The sequence below is a fragment of the Accipiter gentilis genome, chromosome 29 (genome assembly GCF_929443795.1).
Source record: "Accipiter gentilis chromosome 29, bAccGen1.1, whole genome shotgun sequence".
NCBI lineage: Eukaryota > Metazoa > Chordata > Aves > Accipitriformes > Accipitridae > Astur > Astur gentilis.
This window is the reverse complement of record NC_064908.1, coordinates 3,538,639-3,564,471: the sequence shown is the minus strand read 5'-3', so window position 1 is coordinate 3,564,471 and position 25,833 is coordinate 3,538,639. Positions and strand designations below refer to the sequence as shown.

The 25,833-nt window shown below is 63.3% G+C and overlaps 1 protein-coding gene across 7 annotated transcripts in view; it reads right to left on the bottom strand.

The window, feature by feature from the left end:
• Positions 1 to 25,833, bottom strand: part of PLEKHA6 (pleckstrin homology domain containing A6) — a 52,192-nt gene that overhangs the window by 8,817 nt on the left and 17,542 nt on the right. For 3 of the 7 annotated variants that reach the window (XM_049831837.1, XM_049831835.1, XM_049831836.1), the window contains exons 2-14: positions 11,950 to 12,030; positions 11,465 to 11,780; positions 11,266 to 11,338; positions 10,625 to 10,725; positions 8,048 to 8,223; positions 7,326 to 7,814; positions 6,413 to 6,923; positions 5,876 to 5,962; positions 4,977 to 5,030; positions 2,739 to 2,819; positions 1,126 to 1,194; positions 605 to 685; positions 196 to 345 (exon numbers count right to left, since the gene is read on the bottom strand). In XM_049831837.1, coding sequence (XP_049687794.1) covers positions 196 to 345; positions 605 to 685; positions 1,126 to 1,194; positions 2,739 to 2,819; positions 4,977 to 5,030; positions 5,876 to 5,962; positions 6,413 to 6,923; positions 7,326 to 7,814; positions 8,048 to 8,223; positions 10,625 to 10,725; positions 11,266 to 11,338; positions 11,465 to 11,767 — 2,175 coding nt within the window. In that variant the 5' untranslated portion in view covers positions 11,768 to 11,780; positions 11,950 to 12,030. Of the gene's footprint in view, positions 1 to 195; positions 346 to 604; positions 686 to 1,125; positions 1,195 to 2,738; positions 2,820 to 4,976; positions 5,031 to 5,875; positions 5,963 to 6,412; positions 6,924 to 7,325; positions 7,815 to 8,047; positions 8,224 to 9,163; positions 9,874 to 10,624; positions 10,726 to 11,265; positions 11,339 to 11,464; positions 11,781 to 11,949; positions 12,031 to 14,007; positions 14,206 to 21,164; positions 21,266 to 22,480; positions 22,567 to 25,833 lie in introns of those variants that run through there. The other 4 variants (XM_049831834.1, XM_049831832.1, XM_049831833.1 and 1 more) reach the window with 4 other exon arrangements.

Sequence of the window (25,833 nt, the reverse complement as noted above, 5' to 3'; positions counted from 1 at the left end):
ACGTGTGCCAGCTCAGCACCACGAGGGTTAATTTGCTTTGTCCCCACTGAGGGACTTTGGCTTGTCTGGATCCCCAGCCAGCTGGGGGGATTTCCCTTCTTGGTTTTTTTTTAACAGGAAGGGAGAAAAGAGATCTCGGCGGGTGGGGGAGACAGTCCCACAGCCAGGGACCAAAGCGGAGGGGGAGCCCATTACCGTGCTGGCCTGTGACAGCTCCACGCGGATATTGATGAGCTGGTTTTGGAGTGATTCCTTCTTGTGCAGCAGCTTCTCCGGGTAGGCAGGCTGGCTCCCGAACATCTCCAGCTCCTGGTGCGTCCCCATCAGCGCGCTTTCCAGGCTCTCCTGGGGGGCACAGGAGGGAAATGCAGCCGTGAGAGCCCAGCTGGTGCAGGAGGTACAGTCCCGCTCCTTAACAGGCCATTAACATGCGGGCAGTCCTGGGACTGTGGCATGGCCAGGGCATCTCCCCCAGCTCAGAAACGCCCCTGCTGAGCTGTCCCTGAGAGAGCAGGACATGTCACTTCGTCACCACGAAGGTGCTGCCTGGGCATGGCCATCGCCGTGCAGCCACGTTCATCTGCTGGAGCTGCCCACCACGTACCTTCTCGGCTCGAAGCTGCTGCACCAGCCTCTCCTGCTCCCGCAGCACCTTGTTCTGCTCACAGAGCTTCCCCAGCAGCTTCTGTCCCCGGGAGGGAAAGAAAAAGGGAGGACGGGATGAGAGCCCAGCGATGGGGTGTGTGGGCTGCACCCGTGCAAACAACTCCTTGCTCAGCTGGGAGAGACGGGATGCAGCCGGGACACCCACGGGGTTGGTTTGATGGGACAACGCGTGGTCCTGGGGAGGGTTTCCAGCCCGCTGCTCTCATTGCAGGGCCTTCAGCCCCGGCCAGGGTGACATGGGCCAAATCTGGACATGGGGCAAGACCAAGCAGCTAAGCTCAGCAGAGGATTTAGTCCCTGAGCAGCACACACCACACTTGGGACAGCACCAGGTCCCACCCCGGCTGCGCAGGAGCCCTCAACACAGCTCTCCTGTGTTGCACGGCAGACCTGCTGCGGGGGACAGGGACAAAAGCACAGGGCAGAGAGAGGACATGCAGGACAGACGTTCGCTCTTACATCAGTGTCTTGCTCGCTTATCTTGTAGGCGTGCAGCGTCTCCCTGTAGGCCTCCGGGAAGGGTGTCACCTGCAAGCAGAGCCTGGGGTGAGCCCGGCTCCGGGAGCCCCTGGGGAAGGTGAGGCAGCTCCCAGCCCCTCTCCCCCATCCCCGTGAGCAGGGAAAGAGAGGCGAGAGCCGAGACTCTGGAGGTGGCGAGCGCTCCCCACAACCGGCACGGCCGGGCAGATGCCGGCATCGGTCGGGAGGCAGCGGGTGCCGCAGGCAGCGCGGGATGTCGGTGCTGGAGCTCTCGTCCTGGCTCTGCCCGGTGGCTCGGATGAACACGTAACCTCCCTCCCTGCTCCCAGCCCCGGTGCCCATCGGCTGGGTGAGCCCCGGGAATTAGCTGGAGACAACCCCTCCGCGGGACGCCAAGAGCTGAGTTAAAGAGATGCCTCGTGAATCATTAACCGCCTGGTGTATAACTGCCACCATTTCATAGGCAGGGAAACAAAGGCAGAAAGATTAAGCTGTAATCCCACTTAGCAGAGTGGAAGCACCTATAAATCAGCAGCTGTATCAGGGGCTGTTTACCATCCGGCTTCTCTGTGAGTCATTTTCCTTTCCTGGAAATCTAAATTACTAATGGGACCTCAACAATTCAATGCCTCCAAGATCTTGAGATGAAAGGCATAAGATAGGAAGAAGGGGATCATTATTGCTAGAAAGCAAGACGCTACTTTAGAACCATTTAAAACTATAGGACAATGCAAATAGACCTGAACCTGGGAAATGCCCAGCGCAGCCGCAGGCAGAGAGCCTGGCCGATGGGGATGCTGCTGCCTCCGGGCAGGGAGCCCAGCCAGCGAGAGCATCTCAGCAGCTCCAGCTTCGCCCTCCAGCATGTCCCCGCTCCCCACACACAGCAGATGGAAACAGGCACCTTCCCCTCGTCAGAAAAGCCCAGCGATCACCCGGCTGCTGCACGCTCGCACAGCCAGGAGATGCCCTGGGCAGCACGGCGAGGGCCCACGACCCCTCTGCCCGGGGCTCGCAGCACGATGGGCTGTGGGTTGCAGTGACCCGGAGACACGTTCCCAGGTGATGGGACCTGCCTGCACTTGGAGGTGCAGCCCAACATCAGCAGGGACATCCCCCAAGCTTTTGCAGCCCTCTCAGGGCTGGGGAGGAGAATGAGGCAGAGCCTCCGGGGGTAAAAGGCTGTTTCCTCTCCTTGTCACAGGAGTTGTTGCTTTGGTTTAAGAGCCTCGGGCTGGATTCCTGTCTTTAAGTCATCTCACACCTTCTCCTCGCCTCATCAACACAGGACGCAAACAGAGGATGAACAAAGCGCCCGAGTCCAGCCCAAACAAGGATGAGAGTTCAGGACTGCCGAGTCCCCACCTTGCGCTCTCGGCACAAGGATTTACTGAGTTTTAATGGCTCATGGATGGATTAGCAAAGCCTGTGATGGACTAGCAGGTCCCCGAGAGCGTGATGTGCCGGAGCCGCATGGATGCTGGAGTCTGCATGAGTGGAAATGGCAGGAGGTGACCTCAGGGATGGAGCGCGGGACGGCTGGCGTGGCTGCCATGCACGAGCCATGCACGGCCCCGCGGCCGGAGGCTTACTTGCATGTAGAGCTGAGCCCTAGGGGAGGAGGTCTCCACCATCCTGTTCACCATACTGATCAGGGTTTCGCTCTCGCTCATCTGCGGCAGACAGGGAAGGAAAATTCAGAGGTCAGCAGAGATGCGCTTGTACGCTGCGGTGCTCGGGTGCCGTTGGAGCAGCCAGGCGGCTCAGTCCAGGAGCCCTCAGGGCATCGGGCTGCAAGATGCCACCTCCAAGAGATGTCCCAGCGGCTCAAGCCACGTGGGGATGGCTGCCCCGGGCTGTTGCTGCTCCGTTTTTTGCACTCAAGAGCATCCTGGGCTGGTTGCATGCCCTGAAAACTTTGCTGAGGGGGAGAACACAGATAAAACTGAGCCAGCCCCGAGCTGGGCAGCAGCAAACTGCACACACAGACACAAGCTTGCACAGAGACGCCCACGGCTGCAGCGCACAGCGTGGTCCCAGCAGACAGACAGACGGGCCCTGCTCCTTGCACTGACAAACGGCTCGGTGTCTTGCCCTCGTGGCAGAGCTGGGGCTGGGGTGACCCCGATCAAGGCGCAGACAAGCTCTGGGCATAGGAGAAGGTGACAGCAGCGTGTCCCCTCTCCAGTCCAGCAGCCTCGAGCAGCGGAGCCGGCGCTGAACGGGGTGCTCCTGTGGAGATGGCACGTTATGGCCACGCTGCCAGGCAGGGCAAGGATGCGACGGTGATCAACGTGCCTGTATCTCCCCGGAGCCGCAGCCTGTGCCGAGCCTTCCAGGGAAGCAGGACGGACCCCAACCCCGGGGGGGGACCATTCATACCCCTGTAAAACCCCAGAGGGTTTTGCTACTCTGGGGGCACTGCTGCTGGGGCGTGCAGCCAGCAGTGGCCTCTGGGTTCCTCGGTACCGCACGGTGGGGTCACTCAAATCGGCAGCACCGGAGCTTCCCCGCTTGCCTTTGCCTGCGGAATCACTGCAGGAACCCGCAGCCCAGAGCGGACGACGCAGGGGAAGCCCCCTAGCGCCCCACGGCCAGGACCCTTGAGGTCCAAGGGGTGACGGCGGTTTAAGCACAAACTAGGGACCAAACCCTGACTGGGGGCAGGTCAGGAAGGTGGGGTGCAGCCGAGGGAGCCGTCCCTGCGACTGGACAAGCAAGGAGCGAGAAAATAAAGCAGCAAGCTGTTTGAAAAGAGCTACTTGACAGCGTCACTCCGAATTAGTCTCTCCAGAGGTCAGCAGGAGAGGAGGAGGAGATGCAAAGCCCTTTTAGGGAGTGTTTTAAAGAGCCTCGGATAGCAAGCATTGCTGCCGATGGCTGTGAAATAATCCAGAGAGCTTTTATTGCAGCGAGTGCTCCTGCCTGTCCTTGGCTCTGCTCCAAGGCAGACACAGATCTTGGCGATTACTGCACCGATGGAGATTTGCAGACTAATGAGATTGTCTCTGGAGCAGCTCCCTTAGTGCAAGCCTGGCTTTTGCAGGCAAGCGCCAGGGCTGCAGCACTGGCCGACAGCTCCTGCCCCCGGCTTCGACTTCAACCGGTGCCTGCAGTACCTACCCCACCAGTCCCAGGGGTCTCTCCCAGCCAGATTCCCCCTGCCCTGCTCCTGGGATGAAGTCAGTTCACAGCTTTCCTCCAAACACCCCCTGGCATGCAAAAAACCTGAGAGCTGCTGCTTTGGTATCATTCCTGGTGGGCACCTCAGGCCCAACCTGAATCAAACAGAGCCAGCGCGTCACCGAAACCACCTTATACCCGTCCGGCTCCCCACAGCTCCCGCGGCCACCCCCCGCATGGGGGGCACCAGCCCTGGGACCCCCGCAGCAGCCCAGATGCTGGAGGCACTGCTGGGTGTGAGGACACTCCATCCAGCACAGCCACGCTGCCAGCACGGTGCAGACCAACCTGGGGAGGATTTCAGAGCCGGCTGCCCCCCCTGCACTCCAGGGGCAGCTCCCCGAGGCCCCAGGTATGTGGGGAGCTGCCCCGGCTCCCCCCAAACTCCCCCCCCACCCCCACCGGCTCCAGCACACCACACAGAACGCACTGTCAGGGGGATTTTTCTGCCAAGCAATGAGCAACCCTACAGACGGGAAGGATGGAAGAAGCAAACCAACGACAACTCGTGCTGCTTTAATGCCAAGAAGGGTGAAGATGGATGTTAGGGGAAGAGATGCTGTGCTGGGAGGGAAGGGAACAACGCCGCTGGGGACAGGGCACAGGGGGACGTAAGCAGCGTGAGGCTTGCAGCCAGCTCTGCCTACCTGCTGGTCCAAATACTCTAGGTTTCTTTGCAACTGAAGGTCTAAAAGTTCATCCTACCAGGAGCCAGCAGGCATGCGGCAAGAAACGAACATACAAAACATATAAAAGAAGAAGCAAAGCGGTTAGGTGAAGGCTACGGAAATGCAAAGACCTCTCGGCCGGGGAAGCGAGGCACCTCCTTGGCACAGAGCCGGGAGAGCTGCCGTGGATGTGCCCTGCGGGAGACCCGCTCTCCTCCCGGCTCTCCCTCCCGGCTAACGGTGCCTCGGAAGAGGCACGGCCCTTCCCCTGCTTCTCCGGCTAGCGAGGATGGATGGCAGCATGGGTGGCTTATGGTAACTCGTGCTTTTCCCTCCTCCAACGGCCGGTCCTGCCACGCGGTTTGGGGACCGTGCTCTGCGGGGGGACCTCCTGGTCTCACCCCGCCGGCTCCAACCCCTCAGTGCTCTGAGGGGAAACACGACGCAGGAAAAAGCAGCAGCTGTAGCCAGAAGTGAGGAAGCGAGAGGGGGAGAGGTGCAGGGTGCGCGCCAGCCTCAGCCAGGGACCACCCTGAGGGTGACAAGCCTGGGCCCAGCATCGCAGGGCGTACGGGGGTCCCAGGGTGTCCCGCTGTCCCTGCAACCTGGGGGCTGCAGGGCAGGAACCGGGGGCCTTTCCACAAGGGTTTCTTTTCGGCACAGCTGGGAGCCACCAAAGACACCAGTTAAAGGACCTGCAGTCCTGACCTGCCCCAGAGCAGCCCAGCTCAGACCCACAAAGCTGCCCCTGGAGCGGAACCGTTCTTCCTTGGCTGTCCGAGCAAGGAGCCCCCGAGCTGGCCCACCTCCCCCAGGGGCTCTGTGCACCCTGGTCCGCTGGGGCTCACCCCCCCGGTGCCAGCAGCGTACATACGTACCATTTTGTCATGGACGGTGGGAGATGCCGGGTAGTGGTACGGATACATTCCTGCAGGGATGGGCCGTCTATCACCCAGATAGTCGTACTGAGAAGAGAGGAGATCCCCCACCCCAAAACCAGAGACACGTAAGAGGTGTGCGAGAGGCCAGAAAGCACAGGCGAGGGTAGACCCCGGCCCCGCAGCAGGGTCAGGCCCCGCTTTGGGGCATACAGCGGCAAGACAAGGACACCGGTGCTCCCTGTTTGGGAGCACATCACTCGTGGTGGTGGCCCTGGACACCCCATCCCCATCCCATCTCCTCCTGTCCCATCTCTCTCTGGGCTTGCAGCAGCACAACCGCAACCCGGGCAGCTTTGCCATACGGCAAGGGGGGACCTAAAGCCACCAGCTGCTGCAAGCCATGGACTTGGTGGCATTTTGAGGCCAGGCTGCTCATGCAGAAGGGACAAGCTGTGCTGCAGCACCCCTGCCCTGACGTCCCCGGCGAGGGTCTCCCTCCAACGCCGTCCACCCCAAGCGCCGACGGGCATTTACCTTTGGAGAACTGATGGACCGCCTCATCATGAAGGTGGTAGGGTCGGCGTAAATCTCTTCTCCCCGAGGCGGCAGCCGCTCAAAGCGGGCGCTGGGCGAGCGGACCGGGGAGTATACCCGTGCCCGGCTGTAGGAGCCCTGGCTGGGCGAGCGGGGCACGGATCGGGAGCGGGGCTGCAGCGACATCCGTCGCAGAGAGCCTGAGGCTGCGTCCACCTCGTCCAAGTAGGTCGGCTGCCTCCCGGGACCAGGCAGCCAGAGCGGGACATCTTGCCGGCCAAAACCGGGGTGCTCCTTCCAGTCGCGGAGTTGGTAGGTGCCCCCGTTGCGGAAAGAGTGCCGCTTGTCCTCCAGCGCCCAGGGTGGGCTCACCCGCTCGTAGGCGGGCATGGAGCAGATGCTGTCGGGGCGCACCCCCGGTGGGTAGTACTGGTAATCCTCGGGGTACTGCGGCGAGTAGGGGGAATAGTAGTCGGGCACCCGGCGAGACACAGGGTAAAACCTGGTGGGGCTGGAGGGGGGGGAAGAGAGCCGTGAGAGCCAGGCTGGTGACCAAGGGGGTGCCTGGCCCCTCGCTCCGCATTCGGGGGTCCCGGTGGGCAAGGACAGCCTTAGAGCAGGCAGCTCCGACACCAGCGTCTGGAAAGCTGGCTGGCTGGCATCCTGCCTCCCGGGGATCCTGTGGTGGCCTCCCCTCCAAAACCCACCCTGCTCGGCTTTTCGGGGTGTCCCCCACACAGCTCAGAGCTGGCACGTGGGAACAGGCCAGAGAGGAGATTTTCTGACCCCAGGAGGGGAGAAAGTAGACGGGAAAAGGAAAAAACATTCCCAGAGCATCACCCTGAGGGGCAGCACCTGGAGAAAAGGAGCAGAACCCCCCCTCTGTCCCCAGCCAGCCCCCCACAGCCCTCACCTCCGCAGCTCCTCGGGGGGCACGGCCCCCCGGCGCGAGTTCACCCACTGCTGCAGCTGCGTCATCGAGCTCTTGCGCTGGGCGATCTTCTCGGGGTTGGTGCGGGGGGCGAAGCCCCGGCGGTGGGCCACGCTCTCCCCATCGGCTGGGGGGTACGCGGTGCTGCCGGGGCGGCTGGGCGATGAGTATGGCCAGCCGTTGGGCTGCGGCGGCCGCTCCACGCTGGCCGGTACCCGGGGTGCCTCGGGGTAAGGACTGCTGGGCTCCGAGGGCATCTCCTGCCCGGCGATGCCATTGGCTTTGGCCAAGGGCTCCTTCTTGCTCTCCATCCTCTCCGATTTCCTTTCGATCTTCTCCGAGCCACGGCCGTCACCTTCCCCCCGGGTTTTGGCATCGGGGTCAGCTCTGGGGTGCTCGCGGTGAGTGGCATTGCAGTGATGTTGGTGGTGTTTGCTGGGGGGGATGTTTTCGGAGTCTGGCTTCTCATGCCTGGGGGGTGCCGAGACGGGAGAGAGGGTTACCTTCCCTTTGCAATGCCCCTGGGGTGGCCGATAACGTCCCGTCCCTCCCTCAGCCTTGGGGGGGCCAATTCTCCCCCAGCTCTGTTCTGCAGAGGGACCCTCATGCTCCCAGAAGGTCCCCGGCCACGATTCACGGCTCCTCCACCCCATCTCCCAGAGACCAGGGGAGAGGGATGGCATGGGGAGATGGCGGGCGCTGACCTCTGGGTTGGGGGGATCTGCACCCGGGCGGCTTCGCCCATGGCTTGGATCCAGGACTCCTGCTCCTCCGTGTTCTCGGCGCTGAAGAAGTAGGTCCGAATGCCAGCGTGCTCGGCCTGGGGAGACAGGGACTGCTTGTTACTCGCCGGCATCTCCTCCACCCAGCACACCGTCACCTGCAGGGAGGCAGAGAAGTGGGGAGAGAGACAGACAGGAGGGTGAGAGCTCCATTTCCACCCCGACACGAGGTCCTGCCGCCGCAGGAGAAGCCAGACACGGTCATTCCCCCCCCGCCCGAGCCTCACAGCCACGTGCATCCTCGGTGGCACCAAGGGGGAGGAAGGCTCTGCAGGCAGAACCAGCACCAGCCCTCATCCCCTTACAGGGGATCCCCCGGGGCCACGAGTCCCCCGTGGTCACCCCCGGGGATGCTCAGGACCAGCCCTCCCCAGGGCCCCGCAGCAGAGGAGCAGCACCCCAGCATCGAGCTAAGTCCCCACGGGGTGCACGGGGCCGGCGAAGGGTCCACATCCCAGCGAGAGTGGCAGCGCTGGATGGAGCGTTATCATTCATGCAGGGTTAGGGGGAAGGTGGCTTCTTGGCCCAGACAACATTTTGGGGGGGAAAGAGGTTTGCTTTTGGTCCAAGATGTCGGTGCCCACTCTCCACCTGGAAGGTGCCAGAAGGCACATCTGGCTACTTAGGGCCTTTTTGAAGCTTCCACCTTCCCCCTCTGTGGAAAGGGATAGGAGGCAGCGAGGAGGAAGAAAAGGGAGAAAGCAGGAGGTTTTCCCCCCCCGAAAGACTTTCAGGGCTCAATCCCTTAAAAAATTTAAAAAAAAAAATAAATAAATAAAAATTGGGGGTCCAATTAAAACCCTCCCTTGGGTTTCCATCTTCCTCTTCCCCAGAGCATGCAGCCACTGTGCCCAGGCACGGGGTCACCTCCTGCAACCCCCATGCACTCCTGCCTCTAAAAGCTCTACAGCCAGAGCAAAACATCAAACCAAACTGATCCATCCCCTGGATTAGTGCGAGCGGGGTGAGCGGAGCATGCCGGCAAGCCTGTGGGTCCCTCACCCTCCTGCATGCATCGGAAACACGAGAAGGTACTACCTAGGTGGTGGCTGGGTGCTGGCGTGGTGGACGGGCGCGAAGAGACCTCCTGTCCGGGGATCCTCGCCCGCGGAGAGAGGAGGAAACACAGACACAGGGTCAAGCCACAGCACGGCAGGAGCGCGGGTGCTGCGGCACAGACCTCTCCTGGCCGTCGGGACCCTCTCTACCCTTCTCTGAACAAAACCATCCCCCAAAACCCTCGCGGTGCAGATGGAAAGGCAGGCGTGCGCCTGCAGAGCTTGGTTCGCGGGCAGCGGCTTTGCAAGGCTCTTTCCCCATCAGTGTCATAAACCAAGAGAGACATTCTGACACCTCCAGGTCACTTCTTTGCTCTCACCTGCCGAAGCCGCAGGCAGAGACACCTCGCCGGCTGCCAGCATCGGCAAGGGCACACGGGAGAGCCCACGTGCGGCTCCTGGCTGCCGCTGCCGCTCGCCAACGCTCGCCCCTAAACCACGCTCAGCCGCAGCTTAAAGGCAGGCTTAAGGGTGGCAGCTACGAAAATCCATCCTTTAGATTGGAAAAACTCCTCCACAGCTCCCTGCGGGGACCCCAGGCACCAGCTCCCACCATGCTCACGGGTGGGAAGGCGCACGCTGGGTTTTTGCACAAGCGTACCCAAGCGTAAGCCAGCCTGTGCATCGATCCACCAACAAGCGAGTGCTACCATGACCCGCGACCGTGGGCAGCACGAGGGTGAGGGCGCACGGTGAGGTTGAAGGTGCACGGTGATGCCGACAAGTGCCGTGCGGTGCCAGGGAAGCTCAGACCCGGCTCTGAGGAGCGAGGGAGAGCCAAGATCTGCCGCCGGGTGCGGGAGAGCCCCAGCTGCAGCAGCCACCCTCCGCCTCTCCCTGTTCTCCTCTCCAACACCCACGGCAGCGCAGGCTGACGAGCAGCGACTCATTACGTGCTACCCCCTTGTAATTACATTTGCCTTTCCTTCGCACGCCACTCAAAGGAAGCTTAAAAAAAAATAATATAAAATTGGAGCTGGGGACACCTCTCTACGTCTGGCTCTGGGAGTGCTGCCGAGAAGCGCCGCAGCAGCCGGTGGGGACAGGCTGGTCGGGAGCAGCGATGCGAAGGGGAAAGCAGGGCAGGGAGACAGCCGAGAGCACTGCCGGCGAGGGCAGCGTTTCTGCTTGCCCTGCACCCAGCACCTCCCCGGGTTGGGGGGCACTGCTCAGGAGCAGCTCAGGCCTGGGGAGGCGGCGATGACCTTGGAGAAGCTGCTTTGCCCCACGTGTGCCTCAGTTTCCCCAGCAGAAGGCACGTCTGCACAGGGCGCAGGGTTTCCCCAGGGGGCGGGGGTTTACTGCCGTCACCCCTTTCCCCAGCTTGCTCCGCATCCCATCACCGAGAAAGCAAGAAGAGGGAGCAGCGGGGACCCTGCGAGCATCACCGCCGCCCCAGTTGCTCCGTCTTTTCCAAGCCCCGGCACAACCACGCACTGACCTTGAACGTGTGTTTCCTGCTGATGTTGTCGGAGGGCTGCACGGCCGCCACGCGGAAGCTGAGGAGGGGGATGCTGCCCAGGATGCTCTCCTCCTTCTCGTCTGGTGGGCAAATGCAGAGGTTACGCGTACGGAGGGGCTTGGAGCCCCGGCTGCCCCCCGGCAGAGACCCACGAGCTGCTGCGGGGACACGAGCCCATCGCTCCCTTCCCGTGGGTGAGCAGGCGGACAGGCCACCTGTGGGAAACCGCTGCCTGCCTGTTGCTCCCCGGCAGCTCTTCGTGGCTCTGCTGGGCTCGAACAACAGCCTGCTCAATTATTCATGCCCGCCCTCGGCTGCCGCTGCCAGGGCTGAGCCCAGCGAGCTGCCAGGGAGGCTGGGGAAGGCGCTTGCATTAACCCCTCGGGTCCCTGGTGGGCCAAACACCCGTACAAAGGGGTGCTGTGCACGGCCACCGCTCCCCAGCGGGCTGTCACCTCCAGACCCCCTTTGCCCATGCTGGCAAAATCCGCTCCAAGCCTGCTAACAGCCTGGGTTTGCATGGAGGCACCCAGCTGGTGGCTACTGGGTCCTACTGGGGGGGGGGGGGGGGGGGGGCACAAGGTGCAGGGGGCAGCCGGAGTGGGCACGCACTGCCGTACCTTTGTAGTAGAAGAGGCAGCGATCCACCAGCACGAACCAGCGCTTGTTCCACTGCTTCACCCCCGAGCTGGCCTGCGAGAGAGGGGCAGTGAGAGCAGCACCCACCCGGGGACGGGGGTGCTGCCGCAGGCAGGTGGGAAGGGGATGGCACGGCTCCGGTGGCGGGGGGGACACCCGGCACGGCGAGGACTTAGGTACCTGCTTGTAGAGCCAGCCGCTTTTGGTCACGGCAGCATTGGGGTTCCTCTTCATGGAATTGGAGCGCTTCCCGAAGGCAATGCCCTTACGGGAGGAGCGCGAAGCCTGCAGAGGGGGAGAGGAGCCACTCAGTCCCCGGGGGGGCCCCCGACACCCCGTCTCCGCTGTCGCCTGCCGTGCCGAACGGCTCCGGGCACCCACCCGGCCTCCGGGGCGCTCTGGGGGCACCTCCGACACCATGGCGTGGTTGGAGGGCTCGCTGGTGATGGTCGCCGGTCGCTTGCCGCCCGCTTTGCTTGACATGTCCGAGGTCGGTCTGCGGCACGGGAGAGCTGAGTCAGCAGAGTTACATTTCTCCAGCCCGCGGGAGCCATCCCCTGGCATCCCCACCCTGGGCACTGGCCCCCCATACCACCGACCACCTTGGTCCCCCATCAAAACCCACTCCCAGGTCCTGAAACTGGGGGAGTGGGGAGCTAACCTACTTTTGCAAGTCAAGTCTTGAGTTGTCCTCGGGGACCTGTCCCGTCACTGGGTGCAGGAACGTGTTCCGCCTTTCATTGTGGCTGTAAGAGACAGCGGCGGGGCGGTGGTTAGCATCTCCCATCCCCGTCCCCCCCTCAGAAACCTTTTGTCTTTAGCACCACGTTTGCGGCTCCGACCCCAGCATTTCGTTGTCCCACACTGGTGCTGGGGCTGGGGCTGGGTCCCTGAGCATCGCCCTCCCCTACGCCCCCGCTGACCCCATGCTTCAGATCCGCTCGGCACATTTCATCGGCATTTCCCAGAAAGCGCTTGCCTCGCTGGGAGCCGAAATGAGGTCTCTGGTGGCCAAGCCCTCGTTACTTCTGCTGGACATATCCCAGACGTTACCATAAACCCCACTGGGAAGAAGTCTCTGCAGAAGCAGCAGCAGCAGCGATGGCCCATCCTGGGCTGTGCCTGCAGCGACATCCCCAACGTCACATCCTCCCCTTCGGCTTTACTGCTTTTAGAGCCGTTTGACAAAACACCTCGAGTCAGGCTAAGAGCAGGGTCACCTGGCCACACAGGGCTGTGCATCCCAAAAATCAGCCCAGGACCCACCAGCACAAGCTGGTGCAGCTGGATCAGGCCCGGTGACGCTGGGGTGATGCTGGGGTGCAGCCAAAGGCGGCCACCGCCAGCGGTTCAGGACTCGCTGGCAGCACCAGGAGGAGCGAAGCAGGGCTTGGCTGGCAGCATTTGCCATGTCCCTGCCCCTGCCCCATCCCGCAGAGCCGGTATTGCCGGGCACCCCAGCACCTCGCTGCTCCGGCTGGGGAACCTGCTCACACGCTGCTTCCCGGGGGCCCTCGCTGCTGGAGCTGTGGCAGGAGGAAAGGACGAGGTGCACCCACAGGTTCAGGGCTCCATCCCCAGACGTTTGCATTGGACCCCATCCCTACAATGTCCCTTCTTCCCAAAGCTGCCGGGCACCAGGACACGGGTGCTCCCAGCCACCCGTGAAGCCAACACACCGACAGCCCCGGCACGCTGCTGAACCTCCGCACGTCAGCAAAACAGGGGAAGTTTGAGCAAGAAAACGCAGCTGCCAAGACCATCCCATCCACACACACTTCACCCCGAACCTGGGCTCCAGCCAGGCTCTGAAGATATTAACCGCTTTCTACCCAAAAAAAGCCCTGCCAAGAGCTGCTCCCCCTTGCAAGTCCCATCCTGCACCCTGCCACGGATCTGCTCTCCTCCCCCAGCCCTCCCCTCGCTCAGGGTCACCTTAAAAACCTGGGCAATGTGTACGCACCCCACAACGAGGGGCAGTGCTCGCTCCCCAAACCCCCCCCCAGCACCGCGCTTTTCTGTGCCACGACCGACACAAGTTATCTGTGGAGACAGCCTGCCCGGCCCACGCTCTGACAGCAGCAAAGGAGGTTTCTGCCACCCGGGGCTGGAGCCGCTCCTGGACCATTTGCCCCCAGCAGGTGACTTTGGAGGGACGTAATGTGGTGGTCCGGGGGCAGGTCCCAGGCCCCCCATGATGCTGACCCACGGGGAGGGTGCAAATGCCAAGCGAGCAACACCCCGACTGCACCAGCCCTGGAAAGCTGGGGTCTGCCGAGACCCGCCAGCCTGCCTGAACCCCAGCCGGGGGTGTCCCCCCAGCCGGGGATGTCCCCACAACCCTGCCCACGACCCCGCACCGTGGCAGGTTTCTGTTCCCGCAGGCTGGACTCTCCCCCCGCCCTGCCGCCAAGCCCAGGACACCCACCCTGCTTTGCAGTCCCCGCAGCTTCTCCTGGCACCCACCCCGGTGCCTCCCCCCGCCCCAAGTCTGCCTCCACCCCTACATGTGCCAAGACCCTGGGAAGAGCCAGGGAACCTCCTTTAAACCACCCCTTGGCAGCAGCTCCATCGGCTGACCCCGCTCCAGAAACTCCCGAGTTCACATCGCCTCCCAAGCACTGCAATGCAGCAGCCACTGCCCGGGCTGAGGGTCCCCCACCACCATCTGCCCGCCGTCGTCCCCCCCCCCTAGCCCCCACCAGCCCACCCCAGGGTCCTACCTCACCCGCCGATCCGCCCGAAACTTCAGCATGATGCCGGGGGCCCTCCCAGTTCAACGCCGGCTCCCGGCTCCCACCATAGCAGCGGTGGGCACGGCCAGCCCCGTGCCGCCTGCCGCCACGCTACGAGGCGACGGCACGTGCCATGGGGGCAGCAACCCCACGCGGGCAGGGGGACGCCAGCAGCGGCCGAAGGGTCTCACTGTCCTCTCCCAGGTGTCCCAGTCCCCTGAATCCTGCGCCGGTGGCATCGGCGTTCCCGGGAGCAGCGGTAGCGGAGCTCTCAGTGGGCTCCGGTGCAGCCGGGCTTGGCGAGCCCCCGGTGTGCGACAGCCAGCCGGCGAGCGACGGGGACAAACAGCTCCCGCTCGCGTCCCCGCGCAGAGGAGAGGCGAAGGGCAGCGCTGCACACGCCGCCTCCCCCAGCCCAGGTGCAGAGCTGGGGAGCAGCTGGCGGCAGGCGAAGGGCGAGAAAGGCAGGATTTTGGGGGCTGCTGGCCCCCTCTCCCCAATCCGGCAGGGCAGCGATGTGTGGGGGGCTGCTGCTCGGGAAGGGAGGGGGGGTGTCGCGGCGAGGAAGGCAGCAGCACTGAGATGAGCTCTGCCGCTGCCCTGGATTCACTGGCTGCATCCCTTCCCCCTGCTTCTATCCCCAGACCATCCCAGTTCTCCCCCCCTGCCGCCATCCCTTCCCCAGGTCACACCAAGAGAAAATCCCGGGGAGCAGGACAGGCACGTGCACGGATCACCGAACAAGCCAGCAGCTGCAGAGGGGGGACGGGACCCTGCAGAGCATCCAGCAACGGGGCTTCAGCACCCCCAAAAGTCCGGGGAGCCCTTCACAGCCCAGCAGGTTAAGAGTGGGGAGCCCTGGGAGCAGGATTCGGGGTGACCCACCCTCCGCCTGGGCACGGCACTTTGGAAAGCGAATGCAAATACATCAGGACTGTTATGATAATGCCTTGGGAGGGAGGGAAGGCAGCGCTGACATTTCAAAGAAACCTCCAAAGAAGGAAACAGAGCACAGAAAGCCAGCTGGCCTCCATCACGCTGCATCCCCGCTCCGCCAGCACCCTGGGACCACCTCAGGACACAGCCCGCCTGCCTGCGGTGCTGCTCAGCCCGGCCTCTCCCAACCATTGCATCATTCACCTGCTCTTCCCGAAAACCGGTGCCCTGAAGTTACAGCTATGCCAGTCGGTCAGCCTGCGGCAAGCGGGGTCAGCGCCAATGCCCGGCTCAGGGATGCTCCTGTGGCACAAGTGGTCCCTGCCAGGAGGGTGCCGGGGAGCAGAGAGAGACGGGAACCACGTCCCCAGCACGGACAGAGGATGTGCCAAGGCAGCGGCATTACTGCTCCCAAACACCTAAATCCACCCCTTTAGGGCACCCTGCGCCGGAGCTGCTCTCTGGGCATGGAGGAGCTGAGCGGTGCCGCCACCGCTCTCCTCGCTGGCACGCTGCCGGCCACCAGCCACGGGGCAAGACACACACGCACGGAGAAACCTGCCCACCGCAACACCCGCCAGCAGAACCAGCTTCGTGCCCACGTCCACACCTCTGGCAAACCCACCGGCGCTGGCTGTCCCCACGTCCCCGCAGCAGCAACTCACCCGCTCCTCGGTCGCCACCACCCTCCGCAGCGAAGAAGTTGGGGGTCAAGGTCCCCCAACGGCCCGCGGGTGCGTGCCAGCCCTCTGCCATGCGACAAAGCCGATGCTCACCCGGTGGCGTGGCCACCGTGGAGGAAGGGGACCCCGTCAGCCGAAGCTGTGGCCCTTTTTGGGGACAAGCAGCCCCGGGGGACAGCGTGGCAGGAGCGGGAAAGGCAGCTCTTGGATGCGCAGGTAGCAGCCACAGCATCTACCCGCGGCTGCGCTGGAGGCACCGTCCCCCCCAGTGGCAGGGTTTCGCCCCCCCGTCACCCCAGTTTAAGGGCACGGGGGACTGTGCTGGGCTCAGGGGCCACTCTGGGAGCCTCTAACCCGGGATCAACCCTGGCTTTGCCAGCCCAGAGCAGGCGCCGTTCTCCCTGCACCAGCTGGGCTATTTCACAGTCATTAGTATCTGGGGGTGGGCAGGGACACGGCATCCTCCACAGCCGATCAAGCAGACACGCTTCAGGGCTCCGAACAGCAGCTCGGGGGGGGGGGGTCCTCCCGGACCTCCCAGGAGAGCCGTGGGGGAGAAGAGTGAGTGCTTTTCCTCAGGGTAACCATCAAAGAAAAACCCTCTAAACCCCCTCTTGCTTTTTCATAAAGGTAAGGAGCAAGAGAAAGGAATAAACGCCATAACCGAAGAACAAAACTTTCACTCAATGCTGCTTTTCTTCCCCCTCCCCAAAGCTGAAGTTTGTCGAGAGCAGGAGGACAACCTTCCTGGCTCCCCCCTGCCCTTCCACAGCTCATGAAGGTCAAAATTTTCCTTCCAGCTCTATCAAACCACAGCTGGGGCACATCCCTGAGCAAAGCCCGAGGACCCTCCCCAGTCACCGGCACACTGCGTGGGTGCCCACATCGCCCTGCGGCGTGAGAAAGAGCAGCACTGGGTGTAATCCGGCCATACCAGAGCAGCAGCAGGCAGGAGGGTAGGAGGATGGGCTGCTTTATAGCAGCTCTCGGCTGCGGCTGAGGGTGCGAGAGAGTTAATGTCACCCCAGCTGGGAAGGAGCAGGTGAAATAGTGACAGGAGGGAGCAATTTCCCTGCAACCAGCTCCTGCCGGGGGCTCGCTGCATCCAGGGTGCCTGCAGCCGGCTCTGGGGGAGCGGGTGCGGGAGCAGCGAGCCCCCCAACACGCCTTGCCGTGGCGCAAAGCACCGGTGGACGATGCCAGTCGTGCTTCTGCTGGGCAGGATTCCTGGCCGGCTGCCTCGGGACCCCTCCTTGTGAGGAAGGTGGGATGCACCAAGAGGGGCTGGAAAAAAACCACTGTGGGCTGGTGCAGGGTGCAGGGGGATGTCCTCTCCAAAAGCATATGGTGAAACCAGCTCCGCCGGCTGGACGCAGCCAAGCAGACCCCAAAACCTCCCAGCGTGCAGCAGACATCAGCTAATGGGAACCATTCCCGCACCCCGGCCCTCCCCGGGGCGTCGGGGCTCCTGGCTGTTATCTGGCGGCTGTGAGAGCGGCGAGCGGGCAGGAGGAGGGGAGGCGCAGGCTCACCGCCCAGGCGCCGGAGCCTGCCAAGCACTAAATCCAGAGCAAAGCAGCCAGGCAAGGGGGGCTACGGGGAGCCCGAGAACCCCCTTCCCACCGGCCCTGCTTGGGCTGCACCAGTCGGGGTGCGATGCTGGAGCCGCAGGGCTCCCCTCCGAGCACTCGCTACGGGCTAACATCATCCCTCCAGCTCCCAGGCTGGCTGGGTGCCAGGGGGATCCAACCGCCTTGTCCTCCCACGCCCCAACCCGAATTTCACCTCCGGCAGGCGCCTCGCCGCCCCCATCGCCCCAGCCCCTCGGTGTGTGTGTGGGTGGGAGCTCGGGTGGGATGGAGGGGTTACCGTCACGGCTGCTGGGCTCTGCCACCCCGGGACCACAGCAGGCAGCAGGAGGAGGAGGAGGAGGAGGAGGAGGAGGAGGAGGCAAGCGGCCAAGGCTGCCTGCAACCCCCCTCCGAAGCGATAATGAAAACCCTTCGTCTGGAGGTTTCACCCGTGCTCTCGGGGCGAGCATCCAGGCGGCTCCCAAGCAAGGGGCTTGCGTGGCCACCGGCCAAACACGCCCTGCGCGTTGGCCTCCTTCCTCTGTTTTTCTAGCCCTTTCTTCACCTCTCCCTCTCCTCCTGAGCCACATCCCTCTCCTCCGACCGGAGCCCTTGAAAACCCTTTTCTCCCAGTTAACTGCAGCACTCAGCACCCACGGGAAGGGACGCGGGGTCACCTCATCACCCACGGCCCCTGCAAGGGTGCTGGCAGAGAAAATCCACCCTCAGACGAGCAAGTGCAAACTGCCAAGTCCCGTCTTGCAAGGGGAGCCCGGGGCAGGAGCAAATGTATTCTAGTGCACTAATAAACCAGACCCTCCACAGCCCCGGGGCTGTCCCGCTTGGCGCAGGGGTTGCACAGGGCTCGGCTCTGCCCCGTGGGGCCGGCGCAGCGCATGCTCGAGATGCAAGAGGAAAGAAAAAATAAAAAAAATTAAATTAAATTCTGCAGGCGCAGCGCGAGCGGGTCTGGTGGAGTCACTGCAGCCAGGGGACGAGTGCCAGCAGCTCGGCTGCTCCAGCGTCTCTGCGCGGGGCCGTCCCCAGCTCCGGCTCTCTGCCGAGCGAGGCCCCGGGCTGCCCCATCACTGCAGCTACTTCAACCCCCGTTGGATGATTCAAGCAGGAAAAAATAAAAACTAGCCCTGTGCGCTCCCCACACCCTCGGCAGGGCTGAGCTGGCCGCGGGGGTGTCCTGTGCCAGCCCCGGCCCTGGCCAAAAGCCTGGTCCACAACTCAGTGGGAAACACTGCTCGGCGTTTCCGAATTGCCCTGGACTTGGAAGAGTTATATGCCAGCCCTGGGAGAGGGCAGAGAAAGGAGAGAAAGTTGGAGGGGAAGAGGAGACGGAGGCAAAGGCGGGATGGAGAGCTGCAAGAAACACTCCCATGCCTGGCCAGGCACCACCACGGGCTCATTAGAGCCGACCGGCAGCCCTCGAAATCCCAGCGCCTGCCGGATTTGCAGCGAGATCAGCCTCTGGGATGAAAGCAGCTCGTGGGGACTCAAAAACCAGACCTCGGTGCGGAACCGCACGCTGAGGTTTCCCTCCGGCCCGTCCCCGCGGTGCTGCCGGCTGGCTGGCTCCCACCGCTCCCAGCGTGGTAGGGACCGGCAGCCGGTTCTCCTCCATAACCTCATCCCTGCCCTAATCCCGGCCCCGCCATCCAGCTGAGCAAGCATTTCCTGCACTGCATCCATCGGGGCAGGGGGCCAGAAGGCAGCGCAGCCCTTCGTGCTAACGAAACCAGGCTCCCGCGCACGTACAGCCTCCTCCTGCGCCCGGCACGGTGCCGGCACAGTGGCACGGCCGAGCAGCGCCCGTGCCCCTAACCACGGTGCCCGCCTGCCACGCTCTCCCTCCAGTGCAACTGCTTCTGGGATGGGGCCAGGGAAGCAAAAGCGAAGGTTAATTTTGCCTCCTGCCCTCGTCCGTGCTGGGTGCTGCTGTGAAACAGCCCCAAAACAAAGGGTGCTGGTCCAAGCATCCGTCCCCCCCACCACCTCACCGTTGTGACAAACTGCACACGTCAGCTGCCACCGCGATGTCCAGGCAGGGAGCATCCCGGCTCGCCGCCCATCACCGATGCCGGCAAAAAAAGCCTCCCCGGAGCAAGCAGGCTCTGGCCGGAGAGCTTTGCCCCACGCACCTCGGGAGGGTTTCGGTGCGAGAGGCTGCAGCCAGCGAGCACCGCGGCCAGGCCAGGCTTTACCACCCGCTCCTGCGAACGCATTCTCGCCATCAACCCTGCGATTTCCCCGTGGGAGCTTTGCCGGGAGGGAAGGCAGAAAAGCCTGAGCTGGATCCGGCTGGGAAGCGGCAAGGCTGCTGTGCCGGCCTTGCTGAGAACAGGGCAAAGTCCCCGGCAAGGGCAGATGGCGGCTCCCGCAAACCCGCAACCCACGTGCAACGTCACCGTCGTCACGCAGCCGGGCTGGCATGGGAGCGATGGTGGTGGCCCTTGAGTAGGGATGTCCCAGCCGGCCAGGGTCCGTGGGGACGGATAGTGGGAGAAGCCCCCGTCATCCTCGGCGCGGCAGAGCGGGACGGCCGGGAGCAGGGGGAAGTCAGGGGATTTCCAGAGAACAAAGCGGCTGCTGGCAGCCAGCGTCGGCGGCAGCGGGGAGGGCGAGTCCCCCGCTCCCGCTCCAGCTGGGGTCAGGGAAAAGCACAAAAAAGCACCGGGAGTTTGTGTTTTATCTCCCTAGCAACTCCGGCTCCATCACAGGCATGGCTCACAGGGGCGGCCCGGCCAGAACACGCTGCTGTGGGAGATGGAGAGTTCGGGGCAGGCGCAGCAGCATCCCAGGTACATGGGGTGACGTTTGGGGAGTGTCACAGCCGTCTGACGGGGTCGTCCGGGACCCAGGGCAGAGCAGGTGACAGTCCGTGTCCTGGCAGCACTGAGTGTGTGGCCCTGCTTTAACCACGTCACTCCATCGTTCCTTCTTGGGGACAGAACCCAAACGCCATGTGCACGGGATCAGCAGGCACCCCAAGCCACCGTGCCCACAAGGGACAGGGCAGCCCCACGGCAGCTCTCCTGGGGCATCACTGGCCAAGGATCCTTCCCCAGCCGCGGGGGAGCCTGGGAGCGGATCCCCCAGAAGATGAGCAGGGATGAAATCAGCCATGGAGACGTGCAAATGCAGACTGCGAGACTCAGAGGTGAGGGGTGGGAGGCTGCCGGCATCTGGAGCTGGACCACGGCAGACACCAAGAGGCACTGGGCACCAGCACGGTTGTGCGGACACAAGACATCAAGACCGTTTATCGGACCAGGATGCAATCCTTCGGCCTCTCCCCCCGTGCTCCACAGCCTCCTACAAATCTGGAACCACTGTGGGGCTGCAGACTTTCCCTCTCCCTTGGCCCAGGGCTGGGGTGGCAGGGTCCCGGCTGGGCTCGGTGCTGCTGCCAAAACCCAGCCAGGGGGTACGGAGGTGCCTGGGCAGCTGTGACACCTCCGCTGAAGGTGATCCACTAATGCAGCCTCCGAGCCGCAAGCTGGACCCAGACCTGGAGGGTTTAAACCTCTTGCTAAGCTCTTTAAGAAACCACTTCCAGTGGGCAGAAATACCTGTCCCGAGCAATCGCTGGTACGAGGCATCAAACAAACACAGCCCCAACCCCTCCCCAGCCAGGTCAGGTCAGGAACAGGGATTATGGCAGCAGCGCTGGGGAAATCCTGCTAGAACAAATCCCCAGCACCTGCTTAACCCATTGCACATGATAATCACACCGGCATCCCGACGGCGACGGGCACCGCGGTGCCTTCCCTGCTGTGCTCCGCGCCTGCAAGATATCCAGCTGCATCCGTCACCGTGCCGGCTGCCCTCGGGTCCCCCGGCTGCTCTCGGCCACCGCCGGGCACCGGCCACAGACAATGGCCCATGTGTGCCACGGCCGGGCTCCGTGCCGATGCCGCACGCACACATGCACGCACGCACTCACCGGTGCCACCGCGCATCCCCTCCGCCCACGTCCGCTTGCCAAGCCGGTGGCTCTCCCACAAGCCGGGATAGATGATTTCCTTCCAAGCCCACGGAGACCATCATTGGTATCAATCATTAACAGCCACGGCAGCAGCCGGCAGCCTTAACCCCCTCGGCACCATGCCGCTGCGGGACGAGCATGGGAAGGCGTCCTTTGCTCGCACTGAAAGCCCCTTTAACGGCACCGCGGTGCGGCAGGCCGCTGCAGCCCAACCCGCCGGGGATGCAAAGGGGTTTCCAAGGGGCTCCGCACCCCCCACGGACCCACGGCCGTTCCCACAGCATCATGTCTCTATGCGCCCCAAACCGCTCCCCCGGCACCACGGGCCTTGGGAGCAGCCCCGCGTGCTCCCGTGCAGCCCCAAGGGCCGTATCCTGCCTCTGTATCCAGCCGAGCCGTGAGCAGCTCAGCCTGGTGGGAGCTGCATGGAGACCCTGCTTTTCCCCATCCTTGGGGGTGGCCGGCAGCGTTCACTGGGGGGCTGAGCCCCTCACCCCTCTGCCCCCCCCAGGAGCGGAGCAGAGGGCTGCTCCCACGGCAGCCCACGGAAGCTGGAGGCACATCCATTGCATCCTCAGTGCGGGAGCCCAGGCAGAACAAGATCTCTTAGCTCAGGGGTCCCGGAGCTCTCTCTACACATAGCTTTTCCAAGAACATCAATGGCTGTAACTTCATCCGAGCGTGTTTACAATCCAGCCGCGGCTCTTGGCTCCCTTGGCCGTGCCGGGGGCCGGCTTGGCTCCCAAGACTGCCGCTCAGCCGGCACACGGTGCTGCCAGCGCCCTGATGCCAGGGTCTTCCGCATGCTGCGGTCCCCAAGAGGTTGTCCGGATCACCACCACGTCCATCCCCATGGAGAGGAGGCACAGGGGCTGTTCCTATGTCTGAAGTCTGGGAAGCAGATGGACAGATGTCCCTGTCGCCCCCCTGCCACTAGCCGCGTTACCCAATCTGCAAAGGAGTTGAATGATTAACCTCCGGCCGTGCCGTCGCCAGGAGCTGGTAGAGCCCTGCTCTGCCCATGCACAGCCCCAGGGCACGACGGCACCTGGGGAGCAAACCCCTATTCCCCCCCCCCCCCCCAGCCCCAAACCCAGATGGTGTCACTGGCCCCCGCTGCCCCAGGAGCATCCCATGCCATGTCCTGGAGCAGGGAAACGTCCGGCTCCTCCAGCCCGGAGCAGCCACCGCGTCCTCCTGCAAATGCAGAGGAGGCACAAAAAGGGCTCAGCTCCTGTCCTCGTCCTGGCTCCCGTGGGTCTGGAGGTACTCACGGCCCGTGACACCCCGCTGGCACCGCAGCCCAGCTCCGGCTTTCGGACACCGACACGCAGCTCATTTCGCTTTCTCCAGCTCCGGCTGTGGCCCCGGGGCCGTCCGGGCTGCGAGTGCTCATAAATAGCCTTGGACAAACATCTGCACGGCACCACCCCGCGCAGGCTGGAAAGCGGAGGGCTGCTGTGGGGATGGTTTTAATCATGATATAAGACCATCAAATGGCTAAAGAAAACACAGATGGGAATGAACTGTAAATAAGTGCAGACACAGCGGCCGATAAGACCTGCTGGCAGCGGGGCTGGGCTCGGCTCCCCGTGCCCGTGATGTGCGCGGCCCCTTTGCATACGGGCACGGCTTTTGAATTTCCCATTCCCCACGCCCACGCGGGACGCGAAACCACAAGCTCCTTGCAAACAACCCCGAATTGGGAGCGTTTGGAGGGCGCGGAACCCAGAGCAGGGTACAGCGATGCTCACGGGGTGCCAAAATTAAGCGTCCCCCTGCAGTGAGTCTCGGGGCTCTGCAGTCGGGCGCTGCTATTTCTACTCGCCTTCGAGCCCAGCGGGACAGGGAGAGGGGATAAGCCCCAGCCTGGGCTCAATCAGCCACTGCAGGTTGTGCCGCTCCCTGCAGAGGCTCTTGATTGTTTTTGTCTAAATTACCAATTTTCCGCTGTTGGATCTCTCATGGGCAGCTCTCACTCGAGTGCTTTAGCAAATGGGTGCGCTCATACGGATGAAAAATAAAGTCGTAAATGCAGCACCCCAGGGTGCGGGGGCATGACATGGCACGTTAGCAGAGCAACACTGACATTGCCAGCCTGCGCGGCCCCGCTGCCACCGCGGGACCCTGGCAGAGCGCTGCCGGCACGCTTCCCGCAGGCATTCGGGTTCGGGGAGGTTCTGGATTAGGGGGTTGCGGCAGCTCTGGTTCTGCCCCAGCTCACGAGCTTCACCGTGCCGCTGCCAGCCCTCCAAGTGACTCATCGGCTGCTCTGCGCCCCGACCTCTCTCGCAGTCAAGTCCCGACACATTCGGCACATTCCTGGCATAGCTGGCTGTGCCGGGCCGGGCTGGGCCATGCCGGCACGGAGCCTCACACCTGCCGGAGAAGCAAGGCTGGGTGGATGCCAGCAGCACACTCAGGTCTCTGCAAAGATGCTCATGCATCTCAGGGCTTCGTCATGGTCTGATAGCCACAACGGCCCGGCGTGGCCACGTGTCCCCGTGGGGATTTAGCCCTGGGCGGGAGCAGCTCAGCTCTGCCTCCTGTGCCACGGCGAAGATGGCCCCGTCGGCAGGTTGTCATCGTGGGCAGCCTGTCATCCTCCCCGGCAGCGTGACTACCGTCCCAGTTGCCTTCCTCACGCAATGCCACACTTCCCTTACGTCGGCATGGGTGTGATGCCGGTATATGGGGAAACTCTCCATTTTTAGATCTGATCCTGTACCTTCACAGGCCTCAGAACAGTTTGTAACCGAGCGGTGACGCAACAGCGCACGCGTCTCGGTTGTGCAAGTGCATTGCACCAAGGACGGGGCGAGCACTGGCTCCGGGCAGCTCGGGGCTGGCCGAGGCTCTCTGACCCCGCAGCCGTCTGCAGTGCATCCCACAGCCCTGGAGAGCAGCCCGGGATCACGGTGGGGGTGCCAGCGGGTGCAACGTGCGGAGCAGCCAAAAGCGGTCCCGAGTGCCTGGGAACAGCCACCATAGCGGGGATCCACCATGGGCAGGAGCCAAGTCTGGCACCTATGGATGCCTCCGAATCCTCCTGGTCCCAGCACTGACAGCCCCCAGCCCCAGAGCTGCCCGGGCACATGCCCATACCGCCGGCCTCTGTGTACAAACTGAGGGGGAACCAAAGGTTCCCCAAACCTGGAGGCTTGTTTTTGAGCAAACAGACCAAATCAAACACGCACAGGCCCCCTTCAGACCCCAGGCACGGGCTCGGGATCCGCTGCCTTTACCGAGCTTGCCTCCACCTCTGGCAGTGGTGCCATGCCGGAGTGGGACATCCCTGGGGGGGAAACCGCAGGGAGCCCTGTGCCGAGCTGAGGCAGCCAGAATGGGTCTCCAAAAGAAGAGATAAATCGGCGTGTCAGGGCTCTCCGCACCGCATCCCAGCGGTCCCATAAACTGCAGCTGACCAAGGCACTGGGCCCCGCTGCCGAGCTCGGAGCGGCTCCGCACCGGGACATGGGTGCTGGGGAGCCAAACGCTGCCCACAGCCCCGGGGTATTTGCCAGCTCCTGTCCCCAGCGCAGCCGTCCTGGGGCACAGCCTCCAGCGGGCAGGTTCCTATTAATACCCACCAAGAGCTCAGCTTGTGCAGGTGCTTGCCATATCGAGCCATTAGCCTCCTCCACGAGCCATTAAACTCTCAGCCCAGCCATTAGCACCAGCGCCAGGACGTGCGCAGCGATTCCGTCACTGCGCTCGGATGGAACGGCCCCCATTTTATTGCTATCTCCAGCCCACCACACCCTGGTGTGGCAGGGCCATGGCTGGGGCAGACGGGCACAGCTTCCCGGTGAATCACTGGTCATTCCCAGCTTCCCAACCGCGTTGTAATTAGCGCACGCAGCCGACAGCAGCCCTGCGGTGCAGCTGCAAGGGAAAAGCAAGGAATTTGCTGGGAGAAAAGCAGAGGGAGCTGCAAAACCCTCTGCACCCGGCCAGACCGGACCCTCAGAGTCTCCCGGGATGGTGCAAAGCCAGCGCGGGGACAGGGCATGCCTCTGTGCCACCAAACAGCCCGCGTCTTGTTCCTCGTCCCCCTCCCAGCAGCCACCTCCACAACAACGCAAACGCCACGGGCGAGTTTAGTAGCGCGGTGTTGGCTCTGCAGAACAAGATCTTTCCCTGAATGAAGTTTAGTCACCGTGGGATGTTTCCAATTGGAAATCAGGACAGTTCCAGGCTGAACGCACGCCAGCTTTCCACTTCCCAGAAATCCCATTTGCAAGCGAGCCTGTTGCCAGTTCCCCCTTCTCCCCCAGCATCACGTAAATAAATGCCGCCCCAGCTTTCCCTCCGCCCCGGCGGGGAGATGCAGCCTTTGGGCTCTGGCTGCGGCACAGCCCAGCCCGGCCACGCAGCCTCCGGCTCCAGCCCCGCGTCCGCTGCCGTGCCCGGGGAGGGAAGCCGGTGGGATGGGAGTCGCTGAGCCGGGCTGGCGCTGGAGCCCGGCCAGTCCCAGCCCAGTAAGAGCCCTTGGCGATGCCTTTGCTGCCGGTGGCGCAGCCGGATGAGCCCTTTGCCGACGTACCTGCCCGCGGCATCCCCCCAAGGGATGCTCGCAGGCAGCTGGGGCTGGGGACCTGCATCAGGTTTAGTCCAGGGGAGCAAG